The sequence below is a fragment of the Papilio machaon genome, chromosome 13, assembly GCF_912999745.1.
Source record: "Papilio machaon chromosome 13, ilPapMach1.1, whole genome shotgun sequence".
Lineage (NCBI taxonomy): Eukaryota > Metazoa > Arthropoda > Insecta > Lepidoptera > Papilionidae > Papilio > Papilio machaon.
This window is the reverse complement of record NC_059998.1, coordinates 2,401,284-2,420,352: the sequence shown is the minus strand read 5'-3', so window position 1 is coordinate 2,420,352 and position 19,069 is coordinate 2,401,284. Positions and strand designations below refer to the sequence as shown.

Below are 19,069 nucleotides of genomic sequence, written 5' to 3'. Positions count from 1 at the left end.
TCTTAAACATTCTTAATTCCTCTTCACTTAATTGTTCTTCTTGTTCAGCGTACAATTTGTCCCTTAGCACTCTCTTTCTTACCTTGTCTTTAAGATCATTACAGATTTGTTCTAAAAGTTTTATTACGTTCGATGAGCTGTGTAACTAATTTACAACGGGAAGCGAGTTTGATGGATTTATGTTTGCAAAATCCTTGATTTCGTTCTCGATAAGGTTTACGACAAAGGACGATGATAATGATTTTACAATCTTAGAAATTATATACGAGCCGTTTTTCTGATTATCATTTAATTTAAAGTATTTATTAAAGAGTTCAACTTCGTGACGTGTATATAACTGGAAAACCTTGCTGTATTACATTGATACATAAGGTACCTGTCTACATTTCACACCTTAAGTTTATTTGGAATTTAACTCGAGGATGTAAATATGTTGTATAATTTTCTGTGTTAACCACATCAATGATTAACTCTTCGTTTAATTTCTGGTTAACATAAGTATAGAATATATTACGTCATAAACTAATTTATAGATTTAATATAGTTTCATGGTCTATATAAAATAAGGGTCAGGAATGATTATGATCCTTTTATGGCTAAAGAGATAAGCCAAGAAGAAAACACATTTATCTCTGTGTGTAACAATTTATGAACTTTATAGTATTTTTATTTATTTATTTATTTAGCTTTATATAAATTCCATACATTGATTTATAGTTATGTTCACTTATTCTTTATATTCGTTTCGTTTCGTTCATTCGTTCGGTTCGGTCGGTTCGTTCGGTGTCAAGCAAATTACCTCTGTCTATTATTAAATTTTTAAAATATTTAAGTGCTTTTCTAAACGTTCTTATCAAATGAAAACATAGTAAAACCATCAAAAATGAAGTGACAGTGTTATCTTGCATTAAATCAAAGTAAAAATAAAATTTTAACCTTAAATACGTGTGAGTGTAAAACACAAACAAACTTATTTAAAAACAAAGTTACTGTTACAATTGAGTAAATTGAACGTCAAATGTGTTTAATTTTTAAGAATATAACCATTTGAAGTATTCTGATAAGTAAATAAGCAGTGTTTTTAAATGTGATGTTAAAAAGATTAAATAGTGGAAAAGGCGGTAACTCTAAATACCTGAGATCATACACCATTCAATCATTCGATTCAATAATGTTGAGTTGGAATAAGGAGTAATTTTACATCGTATAATCATAAGTAAATTTGACGCAATTTGTAGTGCATAGCACTTCTAACGAAATAGATCAAGGTTCAAGACCCCGCACGGTAATACTTTTTCTGTGTTTTTTCACTTGGATTTTGTGATAAATTTAATTTTAAGAGACAAAAAATTCTTGTTATCCACCATTACATAAAGACGGATCTTTTTTACAAATCAATATAAGAGGCTAATTAGCAAACATGGCAACTAAGGGGAAAAGTAACCAATTTTATTGTGAAAAATGCCGAAATAGTATAAAGGGAAAAGAATACCTTACATGTTTCGTTTGTCAAAAACATTATGAGATTGAATGTACAAACGTTAGTACAAAAAGATTTTATTTGATGTCTTCCGAAAATAAACAAAAATGGAAATGCGCCTTATGTATAAAAAACCCATCAAAAAAAGTCAAGAAGACATTGTTAATTACTTCTTCTCCAGAACAATCCAATGTGCAAAATCCGTCTTCTAAAACAGCACAAATTTCAAATACGTGCAATGAAAATGAAAATATAACATTGAGAAATAAATCTCACAAAACCCAATTGTCTTTAATAAGACTTAGCAGATCTGGAAGTGACAGTAATCCATCAACTGATGACTCTACAAAGAGCTCCACCGACACTTCATTGGTAGAAAATTCTCAAATAACGGACTTAAAGAACGAAATAGATCAACTTCGTCAACAACTTGTCAGTGCCGAAAATAAAATTATCCAACTTAACTTAGAAAATACCAAATTAAAAAAAGCTGTGTATAAAGACACTTTCTTCACGAAACAACTTGATCATTCCAATAGTTCGAAAGACAGCCCTAATTATGAAACAACCAACAATGAACCTACTAAACAGGTGTCCGCTAATCACTTACAAACTGAGCCAATTCACCATGATCAAAATAACTTGAACGCCAAGGACAAGGGAAATATTACTGAAAGTAATACCGCTTCTAAATTGAGAACGGATGGGGTAGACAGAAATCGACCGGCATTTAAAGACCCAAATCTGGATGGCCAAGAAGACCTGGAGAAGAAAAATAAGATATACATTCTAGGTGATCAACAAGCTTCGGGAACTGCTGCAGCTTTGATTAAATTAAGATCTAACTATAAGAACCCATGTAACTATGATATAACAGCCTTTACGTATCCGGATACACCATCAGATATTATTTTAAGAAAACCACTTAAAGAATTGAATAAAAATGATTGGATAATTCTCTCTTTGGGTAGTTCTGATACTAACCCCTATAAAGTATTCGCGGAACTATATACATTTTTGAAACTACATATGGAGCAAAACATAATCATAACAAAAATTATTTCTAGTCGTTCTATAAATGAGCGTAAATTAAATAATTTGTTGAATTCTTTAAGTGTTTGTTACGAAAATTGTTCGTTTATTAATGTCCCCGATCAAGATAATGTAAATATTAAACAAAATATACTTTATGCCTTAAACAATGAAATAGATACTAAAGACTATAACAAATACTTCTTGCGTCGAAAATTGCTACAAATGGGTCTAAATAAAAAGCATTTTTACAAGCCAGGTACAATTCCGTATTATTTTGCTAAAATGAACTGTAATGTAAAACGTAATGTAGCAATAGATACAATGGGAAAAATATTAAAAAATTCTGATTGTGTCGAGAACAACGTATCCTCGCCTAAAAAGGGAACTATTCCTTTTTATTTCAAAAAAATAAGTAAAGATCTTACTAAAAATAATTCTGACAACCAGTTTTTTCGATAGTGAAAATGTATTAAGTATCTTTCATGCGAATATACAAAGCTTAAAAAGTAAATTATGTGACTTAGAAGCACTTTCATTAGACACTAAGTTAGATATAATATGTCTTAGTGAAACTTTCTTACGGGAAGATGAAGAGAACATATATAGCTTACATGGATATAAAATGGCAACCCACTACTCAAGAATTAGAAAATCTAGAAGTAGAGGGGGTGTCTGCATCTACATTAGAAATGACATTAATTATAAGAAGTTAGATTATCTTTGTGACTTGTCAGTCGATGTCCATTTTGAAATATGTGGTATAATACTAACTGAAATCAACCTTGTCATAATATGCGTATACAGAACTCCAGATAGTGATTTTAACATGTTTATTGAAAAAATGGATACTTTACTCTCAAAGCTAACAGTACGATTACGCAGTGTTAAAAATAAAATAGTTATAGCGGGTGATTTTAATATAAATATCTTGGAAAAAAACGCTAGAACAAATATTTTCACTAATACATTACTAAAATATAACCTACATTTTACTATACAAGAAGCAACTAGGATTACAGTTTATTCTGCAACATGTATAGACAATATCATTACAAATTTGAACAAATACAAATCCCAAGTTCTAAATCTGGGTTTATCTGATCACACTGCTCAAATCATTAAAATACCGTGCAACATTAATTTTAGAAATAAAACGTGTTATATCTATAAAAGAAACATCAAAACAAATTTACCAATTTTTCTCAACTATCTATCTCAAATAAATTTTAGTGACGTATATGAAAAGACTGATGTAAATTCAGCTTACAAAACATTCTTTGATATTTATAATTTAATCTTTATGTTATGTTTCCCCATAGAAAAAATTAAAATTTCCCAAAAAAAGAAAATGAGCTGGTTAACGAAAGGAATTAAAATTTCCATTAGGAATAAGAGAAGGTTATATCGATATACACTTAAAAATAAATTATTTACTAAATCAAATAGGTACAAAAATTACAAAAAAACATTAAAAAAAGTTATTGTACAATCAAAGAAATTAAGCAGTATAAATTATATAGAATCAAGTGTTAATAAAATAAAAGCAACTTGGGACTTGATAAAGAATAAAAATAACCTTATTGACACCTCCGTACCAAGCATTCATTATAAAAATCAAATCTACAGAGATGCAACGGATGTAGCTGAAATTTTTAACAATACGTTTATTACGCAAAATCAAAAAAGCATAAATCCAAATTCATTTCAAATTAATGACAAAGTATCTAACTATAAAAGTATGTTCTTGTCACCAGTAACCACTCATGATATAAGTAGAATTGTTCATACCTTAAAGCCTAAAAACAGTTATGGATACGATCATATTCCCATGTATCTAATTAAACAAAGTATATCTTTTATTTCTGAACCTATTACTTTTATAGTCAACTTGATGCTAGAAACAGGAACATTTCCCAGTTGTCTCAAAACTGCGCTCATCAAACCCATATACAAAAAGGGGTCGAAACAAGATTTGAACAACTATAGACCTATAGCACTTTTACCAGGCTTCTCAAAAATATTTGAGAAGGTGATATGTAATCAGCTAATGAACTTTCTCGCAACAAATAACATTTTAAATACTAATCAATACGGATTTCAAAAGGGTAAAAATACATCAGGAGCTATATTTAAAATTATGAATGACATTTGGAAAAACATGAACGATAAAAACTCAAGCGTAGCATTATTCTTGGATATGTCTAAGGCATTTGATTGCGTAATTCATAAAATATTACTGATGAAACTAGAAAATTTGGGAATTCGCGGAATCGCCCTTAAACTGTTTCAGACTTATTTAGAGGATCGCTATCAAGCAACTATTTTAACAACTTACAATAAAACTACAAAAAGCATTGAAACTGTTCAATCTAAGCTTAAAAAAGTAAATCTCGGTGTACCACAAGGTAGCATATTAGGTCCTGCTCTCTTTTTGATCTATGTCAATGATCTGTTTAACGTCACCAAACATCTATGTGTTATGTTCGCAGATGATGCTACTGTCTTTTTCTCAGGTAAAAATTTAAATAAAGTAGATTTTGAAAATGAAATTAATAAATCCTTAAAATTAATGATAACGTCTCTCAAGTCTATTAATCTTTCGGTAAATTTATCTAAAACTAAAATACTACATTTAAGAAATTATAAAACTTCGCCACTTAACTTAAACATAACATGTGATAATATTAAAGTAGAAGAAGTAGACAACGTAAATTTTCTTGGCATAAAAATTGACCCACATTTAAGTTGGAAACTACATGTAGACAAAATTAATAAGAAAATATCTAGCTACTGTTATGTACTCTCGTTACTATCGAGATCAACATCAGTATGTGTAACAAAGAATGCGTATTTTGGTTACGTGTATCCTTTGCTTTTATACGGCATAGTTTTTTGGGGCAATGCAACTAATATTCAAGAAACATTTGTACTTCAAAAGCAATGTATTCGCATAATATATAGTTTGAAAAACCGAGAAAGCCTAAGAAGTATATTTAAAGAAAAAAGAATTTTAACGCTGACTTGCATTTATATTTTGGAGTTATGTCTGTTCACAAAAAGTAATCATCATTATTTTCAACCTAAATCTGCTGAGAGCCGTAACTTACGTCCTTTTCACCAACATGACCTTAAATTACCTAACATAAAAAGTCAAATATATTACAAAAGTGCATATGTCACTGCTATAAGAGTTTTTAACCATTTGCCAATTAAGATAAAATCTATGAACGGTAAAGTTTTTAAAATAAATCTAAAAAACTGGTTGTTAGATCAAGCCTTCTACTCGATGCATGATTTTTTTAACTATAAAAACTAAATAGTGGCAATTGATACGGACTTGACCGACCCGCAAGCAAATTCTTGTTAACATTGCAATTCACTTATCAAAAAAAAAAAAAAGGCGACTGTGTTTTACACTTATTAATTATATTATTATTATTGTTGATAGACGTTCCCAAGTTCTTGCTCTTGTTGTATTTGTTCTGTTTTTGTTTCTTTACTTCATTCTATTACACAAAAATATACCTCATCATTATCATCATATTGCACGCCCGAAGGGGTATCTAACTGTGTTGTAGTTGTTTATAAATGTTTGTAACTTTATAACAATGTAATACAGTTTGCAATAAATGAATTATTATTATTATTATATAATTTTTTTTTTAATTTTTTTTATGTATATATACATTAGGGTGATTCAAAAAAAATTTTTAATTTTTTTTTTTAACCGATACCCTCTCAAATGTTTCTATTTGATATAAAAAAAATTCTCACCAAACCCGAGCCCTATAGCTCAACTCTAAGGGGTCGCTACTGATTTTTTATTTTCCCATTTAATTAACATGGGAAAAATCGTTTTTTGTTTTAAATTGAATTTACACATAATTAACGCAATTTTTTATAAAAAACGATTTTATATTCTTAAAGTAGAGTCTTCGAGCTTTCCAAAACTCTATTACAAAGTACAATTATCTTTACATAAAGACTAATTACAGCTATTTAAAAATCACTAAATTTCGAAATTTGAAAAATAATAATAATAATAATAATAATAATAATTGTACTTTGTAATAGAGTTTTGGAAAGCTCGAAGACTCTACTTTAAGAATATAAAATCGTTTTTTATAAAAAATTGCGTTAATTATGTGTAAATTCAATTTAAAACAAAAAACGATTTTTCCCATGTTAATTAAATGGGAAAATAAAAAATCAGTAGCGACCCCTTAGAGTTGAGCTATAGGGCTCGGGTTTGGTGAGAATTTTTTTTATATCAAATAGAAACATTTGAGAGGGTATCGGTTAAAAAAAAAAATTAAAATTTTTTTTTGAATCACCCTAATATACATATATATTTTATACATGTATGGATCCCTGGCGGGTAAAAGCCTAAAAAACTTAAAGAACTTTATAGTATACTAAACACCAAACAATTATTTCAAAGCCTAAAGTTTAAAAAAAAATTAAGACCTTTAGACCACCTCTGAATTTTAAATTATAAAACATTCATACTTACAATCCTTACAATAATAACATTATTTTTCAACTATATTTCATAAGATTTTTTAACAAAGTTTTTTGAATAAGTTTTGACGTGTTGTTTTAGACTTTTTCTAGATTTATGAATGGTTAATGAAAAATCATAAAAATATTTTTGTTGAAATATTCTTTATAATAAAACCATCTATAAAATAATACCAAGTTATTAAAAAAAAAAAAGAAAACATTTAAATCTTTTCATTTAAGCGGACTCAGCTACCTAAGTTTTTATTACCCAAAGAATGTTACAAAAACATATCATTATCTCAGTATTACTAAGGAGAGTAAAAGAGATGAAAATATGTTTTACAAGAGAATTTAGTGGAACACAACGTTAAGATAATCCGGAAATAGATTTTGTAGGATTACGCCGGATTACGTACATATAAATTCGTTGATTTCCACACGATAAAATTTGGTCCTTTTCAAAGCGGCTTTCAGATATTCTTAAGCGATTTTTGCATTCTATGACGGAACAAAATACAAGTGAATACAATTTCGTATAGAGATTGTATATAACGGGATCAAGATATAAAAATATAATGTGAATATAGAAAGGGCTACAGACATTATGTATTTGTTACCTACATCTAAATTAACCGATTTGTTTAAGTACTTTATTTACAAAAATCCGTTCATTAAATTTTAATTTACACATCAATAGGGTACATAATCTTTAAATTAGCTAAAATATTGTTAGGAAACAAAGCGAGAATTATTTTTTATTTTTATTTTGTTTATTTATTGATTGGATTTTTATTAATTGATAAACGTTAATCGTTCCTATAGCATAGATAATGTTTTGTTGTTCCTGTATAAATACACATAGCAAATTCTCACAATTAAAAATATCATGACAGTATATACATATCAGCAGGCGCTACAATTGTTCAGTATATTGTGCTAATGTTTTAATGCCTTTTAAAATCATGAAACTTGTTTTAAAAATAGTGTAATGAGAGGTTATTATTTTTAATGTTGCTTTTATGAGCAAATTTCGTGTTTTGCGAGCTGTTATTTACTTTAACAAATCGGCGAGAGATATATTTCTCGATTTAAGTAACACAATTCTCTCTCAAACTATTATTTTCTATTGTATATTATCACTTCAAAAGACTTATACGAAAATTATTTTTCGACCGGAAAGTTCTTTGTCATAATAAAAAGGGAAAATACGCTTTGAGAATAAGGATCGTAAAGACATCTTTTTATTGCTTGAATTTGTACTGCTTGCTATCCTTTTATAAGAGAAGATTGTTTTATATCTAACTAAATGATTTGTATTTTTAAACAGTATATCATATGAAGTATTAGAATTTATATGTATAAATATTAGGTCCTTACATATGAAATTGGAGTTTTGTATGGGAGGAACAAAAAGTCGAATATTTTTTAATATAATATATTTAATTAATCAAAGTATGAACCATTATTTTCTATGCACTTTTGCCATCTCATCATTGATCCCTTTACTAAAAAAAACCAGTCGGACGGGAATCAATAAAATCTTTGAAGGCGATTTGGACTGCCCCATCGGAGTTGAATTTTTTCCCTTGCAAGAAGTTATCCAAATTTAAAAAAAAATGGTAATCTGTTGGAGCAAGATCCGGGGAGTACGGAGGATGTCTAAGACTTTCCAATTGAAGCTCTTCTAATTTAGTAGCCGTCTGTTGCGCAGTGTGTGGTCTAGCGTTGTCGTGAAGCAGCAGTGACGTGGAGCGATTGACCAGCCTAGGTTGTTTAGCCGCTAGCTTTTCCATCATGGTTTGCAATTGCTGACAATAGACATCAGCCGTAATAGTCCGGCCAGATTTGAGAAAACTGTAATGAACAATACCGGCACTAGTCCACCAAACGCTTACAAGTAACTTTTTGGGGTTAATTTTCGCTTGGGGCAGGATTTGGCTGGCTGGCCAGGATCCAACCATTGCGCTGAGCGCTTCCGATTATCGTAAAGAACCCATTTTTCATCACAGGTAATGATTCGGTTTAAAATACCTTCATTATTGTGCCGGTTTAGAAATGTAACGCAACAGTCGACGCGCGTTTGCCGGTTTGCTTCAGTCAATTCGTGAGGTACCCACCTTTCAAGCTTTTTAATCTTCCCAATTTGCTTCAAGTGAATTAAAATAGTTTTATCACTAACATCGCAGCCTGCAGCTAACTCGGACGTGGTTTGCGATGGATCCGCTTCCACAATAGCCTTCAACTCTTCATTATCAACTTGAGTCTCTGGCCGTCCACGGGGCTTGTTCTGCAGATCGAAATTTCCAGAACGAAAACGTTGGAACCAAAAACGAACTGTGTTTTCTTTTGCAACACGACCGCCATACACATCATTCACCCTTCGAGTCGTTTCCGCAGCACTAGTGCCACGGTGGAACTCGTACTCGTAAATAATGCGATATTTTAAGTTTTCCATTTTGTAAAATGAGTGACGCAAACAAAAAAAAACAGAAGAAAAAAAACAAATGAATGACGGTCATCGAACCACAAATACATGAGTCTATAGCTGTACAAATTTTAATTTGGAATTCCTTACCAAAGAGGAGAAATTCGTGATTAAAGTGGCCAGTACGAAAAACGCCAATTTCATATGTAAGGACCTAATATTAACAACTGACTAGATTTATCTAAAACATTTTTAGAGTAAAAACGCTTTGCATTAGTTTTATATATTATATCTTCATTCATCACACTTCTAAAATTAATAAATGCGAAAGTTTAGATGTATGGAGGGATGAATGGATGAATGGGTGAAGGTTTGTTAGAAGGCCTCTGCAGAACGGCTCAGTGGATCTCGATGAAATTTAGCATGAATGTATAACTAGTCTCGAAGAACACATAGGATACTTTCATGTTTTTTTTTGTATTTTTTTATTTTCAATTCCACGCAGACGGAGTCGCGAGCGGCATCTAGTATAAGAAAATTTGATATGCGTGAGTATTTTGATAATAATGTTCTTACCCTCTGCAACATCTCTTCGTGCTGTCATGGGCATCCGTTACTGTCATGCTCCGGATAGTCATATTGAAGAGTCTCTTAGCCTGGAACAAAGCGAAATTAATTCATTTATTTAAATTACATGTATATAACATTACTAAATACTGTTGTTTTTACATTCGCTTAGTATTAATTTCTCATATTAAATCTAAGTAGACAGATGAATTTAACATACTACCCTCTACGAAATTCATGACTACAGAGTAAACTGTCATGTTATTTTTACCCGACTGACAAACAGTAAATTTTGTTTTTTATTCATGCGCATTCCTACGTATGTAAATTCCATTGTTACGGTCGAGTATATATATAAGAAATTTTATAAACATATTACTGTTAATTCAGTTTAAAATAAAAACTTAAAATATTTGCTTAAAATTTCAATAGATGGCGTTATTTCATCTATTCTAACCTAAAGCCGGATTTTAGTTAAGGTTATTACTACTTGTTTTACGATCCATAATGCATTGCACTGGTGTTGATAATCTGATCAATATATCAAGTTTGAAACAATTGCAATCTCCACTCGTGGCTGTACTGGATAACTTGTTAATTAATGAATAACGCTATTAGGTAATCCATTAGCTCTGATCCAGTTTATAACCTAACAATTAATAATTCATTTACAGAATAAAAAAGCACGACTAACAAAATCTAAATCACTCCTGAGAAGAATGACAGCTTGCTTTAAAGAAACGTAATGCACGTAAAAATCCTTCATACTCTGAAATAAACTCATACCCGCAAAAACATTATTTTGTTTTCACTCAGAAAAAACATAAAGAACCAATTTGAATTTGAAGAACATACCGTGGGATTTGTCCGCTTTCTTAATTCGTGCATTTTAATATTAAACAATTATCATTGAATAAAAAAAAACTTTACAAATTATAGTCCTTTAATGGCAACTTTAGAAGTATTGCAACGTAGTGCTGAATGTCGATTTCTAGTTATAAGGTGACTTGGTCTATTAAATACTAAACTTATTAACAAAGAGTTAAACGGTACTTATATAAATCGATTTTTTAATAAAGCATAAATAACTATGGTATTATTTACTAAGTTACCTTAAATGTAATTTTGTAAGTTTGTCGCAAAATATAAAGTTTTAGCAGAGAAGTAAAACATTTTAATATTAAAGTCTATTATTATGATATTAAGATTGATTATATTATTGAGAATCTGTTGGATTACTGAACTCAGTCAAATAAAATGCGAGAAAAAAAGAGATCAGAAAGTACTAGAATTGTTTCATATTTAAGATGGTGAAAGTCGTAGTTATTAGTTAGCTAGTTATTATGTGTTTTTTTTATAAAGATTGGTGGTTTATGGTTATTTTATATTTATGTAAGATATAATCTTTATTTGATTAGATTGTTGATTGAAAACTGTTCCATGTAATTTGATTTCTTTCATCTGATACGGTGATAGGTAATTGCATTTGTATTGTGAGGCGCTTTGAGCCTCAGTCAATATTGTATTGTGCTTTTATACAGTATGTGTATTCTTACGGTAGGACTCCACTGCCAACACAATATTGCTTTCCCTCTCATACTCTTTGAAAAATAAGAGAGAAAAATAATGTTCGCATAAAAGATATCATCCACAGTTTTGTAACTAGTTTTACGGAGGAATATTCAGGTAAATAATATAAATGATTTATCGTGACCTTGAATTTATCAATAACAAGGTAATTATAATTTTTTGCATGATAATGCATTTATTCATAAAGTCATTAAGTAAGTTATTCAACATAGTTTTTTTAATGTCGATAATGAACAGAGTGCTAGAGTAAAAAACTAAGGAAGTTTTGTTGGCATTATAGATCTTACTAATATTATAAATGCAAATATTTGGATGGATGGATGTTTTTTTAAGGTATCTCTAAAAAGGTTGTATGCATCTCGCTGAAATTTGAAAAGACTCTGGAAGAACACATAGGCAACTAAATAAGTTTTTTTAATTCCGCGCGGACGGAGTCGCGGGCGGTCGCTTGTATTACATATTAAAGAAAATAAAACAATTGTTAACTAATTCGATTTTTGCCTGATGGTCTTTAAAATTCGATGTGTTCTTTTCATCAATTTTGAGGTTATTTTTTTGGTGATATTTTCATATTTTCTGTATAAGGTTATATTCAAATTCCAAACCTTCCTATCTCCTTGGCATCTTTTGAAATGTATTAAATACCGTAACAAACTTGTTATAAATTTATATACTACTAGCTTTTACCCGCGACTCCGTCCGCGCGGAATAAAAAAAAAATAGAAAACGGGGTAAAAATTATCCTTTATCCTTTTCCTGGTTCTAAGCTACTTGCCCACCAATTTTCAGTCAAATCGATTCAGCCGTTCTTGATTATAAATAGTGTAACTAACACGACTTTCTTTTATATATATGAAGGGGCAGGAGGGCCTTCATCAGAAATCATATTGTGCGAGTATAAAAGCGGGTATGTCGGCAGGTGGGCGTGAACAGATCACGAGTCCTTGTTGCAATCGCAGTTGTTTAATAAGGGTTAAGTAACCAAAAATACACAGTGGAATGAACACTGTAGTGTGTAACCAACGCGACATTAACTTAATTAAGCGGTAGATTTAATTTGTTAATTAGATGTTAAGCGATTCGTCGCAAGCGTGGTGCGCGGGCGCCGTCTCGAACAACACTGTTCAATGGCCGCCCTCACAACCATCGACAGTGACGCTTCGCTTGGCTGAAAAAGTCAACCAGTCATTTGACTTTGGCGGATACGCCGTCACGGCCGGACTGACATTCGACCGTCCTCGGGCGATTCTCTGAAACAATGAACTGCAGTTGTACCTATTCCGTTCGGCATCCTGACTGACTACTCATTACAATCCTCATATGATACTTAAGACTTAAGGCGAGCGTCTCGTAACAATTAAGTCAGATGACACCGCCTTGTCACTAAACAGCATGTAGGTTAACTGTTCACAATCGGTACTATTGGACAGGTCAATCCTTTGGTGGATGTGACCCGGACGACAAAATTCGTCTAACCACAATCTGCAGGGCATCCTGAACAAGTCGACCAACTTAAAGGGCTCTAACTCGGACGACAATAATCGTCTTACCACAATCTGCAAGGCATCCAGAACAAGTCGACCAACTTAAAGGGCTCTAACTCGGACGACAATAATCGTCTTACCACAATCTGCAAGGCATCCAGAAAAGGTCATCCAACATAAATGGCTCTGACTCGGACGACAATATTCGTCTTACCACAATCTGCAAGGCATCCAGGACAAGTCATCCAACATAAATGGCTCTGACTCGGATAACGTTTTCGACTATGCACCGAAGATCGTTCACTATCACTATCACTAGATGTAGACGTATCCCTATTACGATCGGCACAACGCCTCCTCTTGCGAGACTCGTTTGTTCGCAGAGGTGGACTACCTTCCGACCTGCTACGCGATCTAAACCAGTTACGCATCCCGAGCAAATTTTAATTAAAAACGGAAGAGATTTGATTAACGGCCGTTTGTTTTTTTTTCACCCTCTTATAAAGTAATTTGGAAAGTAGATAGTGGGCTGAAAGGCCTATCCCACTTCTGATGAAGGGGCAGGAGGGCCTTCATCAGAAATCATATTGTGCGAGTATAAAAGCGGGTATGTCGGCAGGTGGGCGTGAACAGATCACGAGTCCTTGTTGCAATCGCAGTTGTTTAATAAGGGTTAAGTAACCAAAAATACACAGTGGAATGAACACTGTAGTGTGTAACCAACGCGACATTAACTTAATTAAGCGGTAGATTTAATTTGTTAATTAGATGTTAAGCGATTCGTCGCAAGCGTGGTGCGCGGGCGCCGTCTCGAACAACACTGTTCAATGGCCGCCCTCACAACCATCGACAGTGACGCTTCGCTTGGCTGAAAAAGTCAACCAGTCATTTGACTTTGGCGGATACGCCGTCATATATATAGATGTGAGGATATGAGCAAGAAATATTACGGAACATGTAACGTACTAATCAGTAATGTTATCTACTTTAGTTGAATGAAGGAGATCCTTGTTCACCATTGGAACATTTGAACGTGATTTATTCAAAGATAGAATCCGGTATGAATAACGTATATTTTATGAGTACCTAAAATATTTATATCTTGCTTTAGAGTTTATTTATTTTACAAATTATAGTCTTGTTTTTTTTTAAAAAAAAAAAAAAGAAAAATAATAAGTTATTAATTAACTAAGTTTACATCACAGGCTCTTGGTGAGTGTTTCGACAGTTGATAACCACGGTTATGTGTCTTATCTTGGGTTTCTGTGACCAAAAGCTCTATATTAAACATATTGTCAATCCCTGTCATTATCATTAACATAACACAGATAACAATACGTTTTAAACAGATATTTTGGTTTCAGAAAGCCACGCTAAGACATATAAATTCATATCAATCCATTAAACATTCTGTTGTTTGTTTAATTTTTATGGTGTAGTTTTTATTAATATTTTATTGGGTACAAAAAAAACATAAATGCCATTCAATAAGAACTGCTTTTCAGGTTGTAAGTAACGAATCAATATAACAAAATATTATGCAGTAAAGGTGAATGTAATACTTTTTCGTAATAAATTATTTATTGGAATCATGTAACAGAATAACCGGTTTTTATTAATGTTATCCTTATGTAAGTTCTCGGAAAGCAAACGAGACGTCAAACGATTGTTGATAAAATTCTCGGAATATCACAGTTACCATCATATACACATAAGTATGTTAATGTTGTATATTCCTTTAACACATGGGCGATGAAAATGTACCGGAAATTGCTATAAAGATATTGAAGTAAATAAAGACAATAAGAACCCACCATTAAACAAGAGAACGACTTTATATTAAAGAAAATATTTGAATATATTTTGCAATAGAATGAAGGCATTGTTTAAGATATAGTGCCTTCATTCATGATGCGGACTATAATAATGTACTTCGACGTAAGTCGGTTAATAATATTTCGTTTTACGATCTGAGATTATAAAACACGATTAAGTTTTACGACCAGTATTTATTGAAAAAATAATTGTTAATATTTCAACTGGTGTTTTAAAGTGTCCCAGAAAATATTATAAAATTTAAATTATAAAATTACTTAATAAATATTACAGGAAAACAAATTTCACATTTTCAATTAATTATTTAACGTATGACAGGAAAATATTCGTTAAAATGTACCTACCAGTTGGAATTACTTTTTACTTTTAGAATTATGGATTCGATTTCCATCTGAATCACATGTGTGATGACCGAATACAAATTTTGTATTAAAGTTGACTCAGTACAAAACCCTAACAATATACTGTTCGTGAGAAACGGGATTCTTACCACGATTAGTTTGTTTTAGCTTACGAATATTATGTTTGTAAAAACCACGAAAGTTTGAAGTTATATACCAAACAATAATATGTTTATAATCAATATTTTCATGACTTTGATTATCCTTTTCTAAGCAGTAGGCATACTTAAATACGCTGTTTAAAATTTTTTCTTTTTAAATCGAAATGATCTGAAGTTACTATATTTGGAAATAGCCACGTTACGATATGAAATAATTAATAATTTCATGCAATAAACATGCGTTAACCCAGAGTTAAAATTATAAGATACTGTATTGAAAAATATACTTACAGTGCTTAACTTTCTTGAACTGTATTTTCCAAATTCACACAATTTGTTTTAATACGTACATATAAACTTTTGCTATTATGTCATCGAACTCTAGCCTATAACTTTCACTGTAAACAACCTTAACCCGATGTGCTGCATTTCAATTTAAATTCAAGGTTATAATTCATTGTCCGTCAGTAAACTTATTTAGTACAATTGAATTATAATAAAAACTTACTTGTTATTAATTTACTTAAAGTTACACTCAATGTTTTATTCAATAATTGCCGAAATTCTATTATTTTATTTGTAAATGCAATATGGTGAAACGTTGATATGCGCGCGCGCAACGTTCCGACGGAGTCGGGCCGTTGAATGATGAGACGTAACCGAAGCGTTCGCCGTTCGATGGTTGTTTTTTTTTTCTTTCCTCACTCTTGTTCGAGTTTAGGGGTTTCAGTTTTGGCCCAATTTCTTATTTATAGTTACGTGTGACCTGTCTATTATTATTAGTTAAACTATACTTTGTTTTAATTATCAATGTTGTACAATTTTGTTGGTACCCGTACTCGAGATTTTATTATCTTTCCTTCATAACGTACCAATATTTTTCCGGAATACACTTAAATAAAAATCAATATTTGCATGTTAAATCTCGTTACGGAGGAAAAAAAGCTGAAATACAATTTTATTTTCGAATGTATTTTTTTTGGGGAGAAATTATCTTACTTGAAAAGTAACTGACACAAAAAAACAATAATTTTTACAAAGTGCTTTAATAAGGAAGTGTTTCCTTTTTAAGGCACGACTATAATTCCAGTTTCGTAAATCGATCGTGGCCTTGAATATAATTGTACCTAATCAAACAATAAGTATGACGTAAGAATATGGTCCGCGGGAATACCAAGCCAAATGTCTTCTCATATAATGATGACGCAACTTAGGATTATCATTGAACTGTGTTAAACCTTTTTCAAGATTTAGATATTTTTTTACAGAATCTGTGATTACCGATGATGTTTATTTCATTTTATTACATTTTCCAGACCGAGGAAAAAGTTGGTGCATATTTCTCAACAATATTTGAAATAAATTATTGCTTAATCTTACTAATATTATAAATGCGAAAGTCTAGATGGATGGATGGACGGATATTTTGATATAAGGTATCTCCGTAACGACTAAACAGATTTTCATGAAATTTGGCACAGATGTATAACATAGTCTGAAAGAAAACATCGTCTACTTTTGTTTTTTATTTTAATTCTGCGCCGATTGAGTCGTGGGTGACAACTTGTATAATATTAAATCTACTTCAATTCAGTTCAGTTTCTTGATAATGGCTCTCCCTCAGCGGACCTAGGCCATTATCATTAACCCAGCTTTGTCAAAAAGAAGTAAGTCTGGCGAACAAGGCAGCTTTCACTATATGCTCGGTAACTATTTTGAGTATTAAATTGTAACGTAAATAAACTAATATTTAATAATGAAGAAATATAGATTGACATGGCGGAATTCGTTTATGAAAATAAGTAACATATAGTGGTGAGTATGATTTGAAGTATGCAGTTTACTTTGCGCATTCATTTGCCCGAATACTGAAACGTCACTTAAATATGTAAGAGCGTCTTAAATTATAAGACCACGCTTAAACTCCAATATGGAATTTTCGTAAGTCAGTTAAAGACGCATCTCAACTTTGATGCCACTCAAGTCGTACCATGCTTAAAGGCCACTCAATATCACATTTCTTCTCAGATGAAGAATTATATAGATATGGCATGCGCGTTCACCCGTAAGGGACAGACAGAGAGTACTATAGACTATACCTATATATATGTAAAAGGATTGGGGTTACCAGTTATTTGTTTTGTCCCGAAAATGAATAATTACGATATAATTTAATATAGACCAATTTATATATTCCCAATTAAATTGTAATTAATAAACGTAATAAATATAAAAAACAATGCGTAATTTTTGTTTATGTGACTAAGATTACATAAACAGATTTTTTTAGTAATACTTAGTCAGGTCATAAATTCTGTTACATGTTTAATATAAAATAATTGAAACAAGTTTATTCATTATGTGACCATTTATATACCAAAATGAACTTAACAAAACATAGATTCTTATGACACTAAAGTTTATTCAAAATGACATCCGTGATTTTGAATACAGGACTTCAATCTGCTCGGCCAGTCGTCTATCACAACACGAACGAGGTCCATGTCAATATCGGCGGCTGCCTTAATCAAGGATGTCTTGAGTGACTCCAAAAAAAGAATTTCCCGATATTTTTTTCCCGCGTACTGCTTCAACAAAGCGCGGCATCTCTTCAGTCTTAGGTCCATTAGACGAGCATTCAAACGATGTCCTATTTTTCTTCGATATGCACGAAGCCCTAAGTCTTCATAAAAAGCTACAAAAAACATACCAATATTATAGTCATATAATTTTAAATTACTCTGTATATCATTACAGTGAACACTACATGTAAAACTACTTAATATTAAACTATTTTGATTGTAATTTCTAAGAAACAAAATTTACATGGGACAAATTAAAAAGCATACTCTTTAAAATCAACGGGATAAGAAAGTATCAAATATTTAAAAACACAGCATATACCAGAATTAAAAACTCCTTTTGAAATCTGTTGAAAATAGTATAAAAAATGTGAATTGTTTCATTTATATACATTTTACATACTATAATTTATTTCCCCTAAATTCAGGGTAATTTTTACAACAAGATGGTGGTATTATTTTTACGGGTAATAACCAACCAATTTGAAAAGAAGTTTAATATGGCCGCTTGTTTCCCAGATCTACAGTATATTATTTGACACAAATGACATCTGCGTTTGGGCGCATAATGTTCGAAAAATACTATTTTATTTTAGCTGATTTTACCCGTATTTTAACATATTAGTTATTACAAAGACTGTAAAAAACAACTAGTTTGTATTTTCTTCCTTATTTTGTATGAATACATGTGAATAAGTGCGTAGTTTCAGTACTTACGAGTGAAAGGTTATGTTTTTCTCTTTTCGCTCACTACGGCTTTTACAACCGACGATACAGCAGTATACCATGTTTTATAAACTTTACCTTACTAAAACTGTAATATCAAAATATTTTAGCACAATTACAGCCACTAAGTACTCACAATTTTCGAAAAATAGCACGAATGTTAAACTTTGTTAGGGACAACCTAGGTTGTTTGTAGGGGACAACCTTTGTTCCAAACAAACCCCAAACCCTGGTACGCAGAAAGGGACGGAAGATAGTTATCCCTGTCTTTGTCACGTCACAGGAATTGTGTATAACTGTATCTCTCTCACTCACGGTATTATTATTACCGTGTCATAG

General features: G+C 31.3%; 1 protein-coding gene across 1 annotated transcript in view; it reads right to left on the bottom strand.

The window, feature by feature from the left end:
* The window catches only part of LOC106717740 (glutathione hydrolase 1 proenzyme), a 40,125-nt gene extending 24,073 nt beyond the window's left edge, over positions 1 to 16,052 (bottom strand). Inside the window, exons 1-2 of the mRNA XM_045680453.1 lie at positions 15,714 to 16,052; positions 10,020 to 10,099 (exon numbers count right to left, since the gene is read on the bottom strand). Coding sequence (XP_045536409.1) covers positions 10,020 to 10,081 — 62 coding nt within the window. The 5' untranslated portion in view covers positions 10,082 to 10,099; positions 15,714 to 16,052. The remainder of the gene's footprint in view (positions 1 to 10,019; positions 10,100 to 15,713) is intronic.
* Positions 16,053 to 19,069: the final 3,017 nt, after the last annotated feature.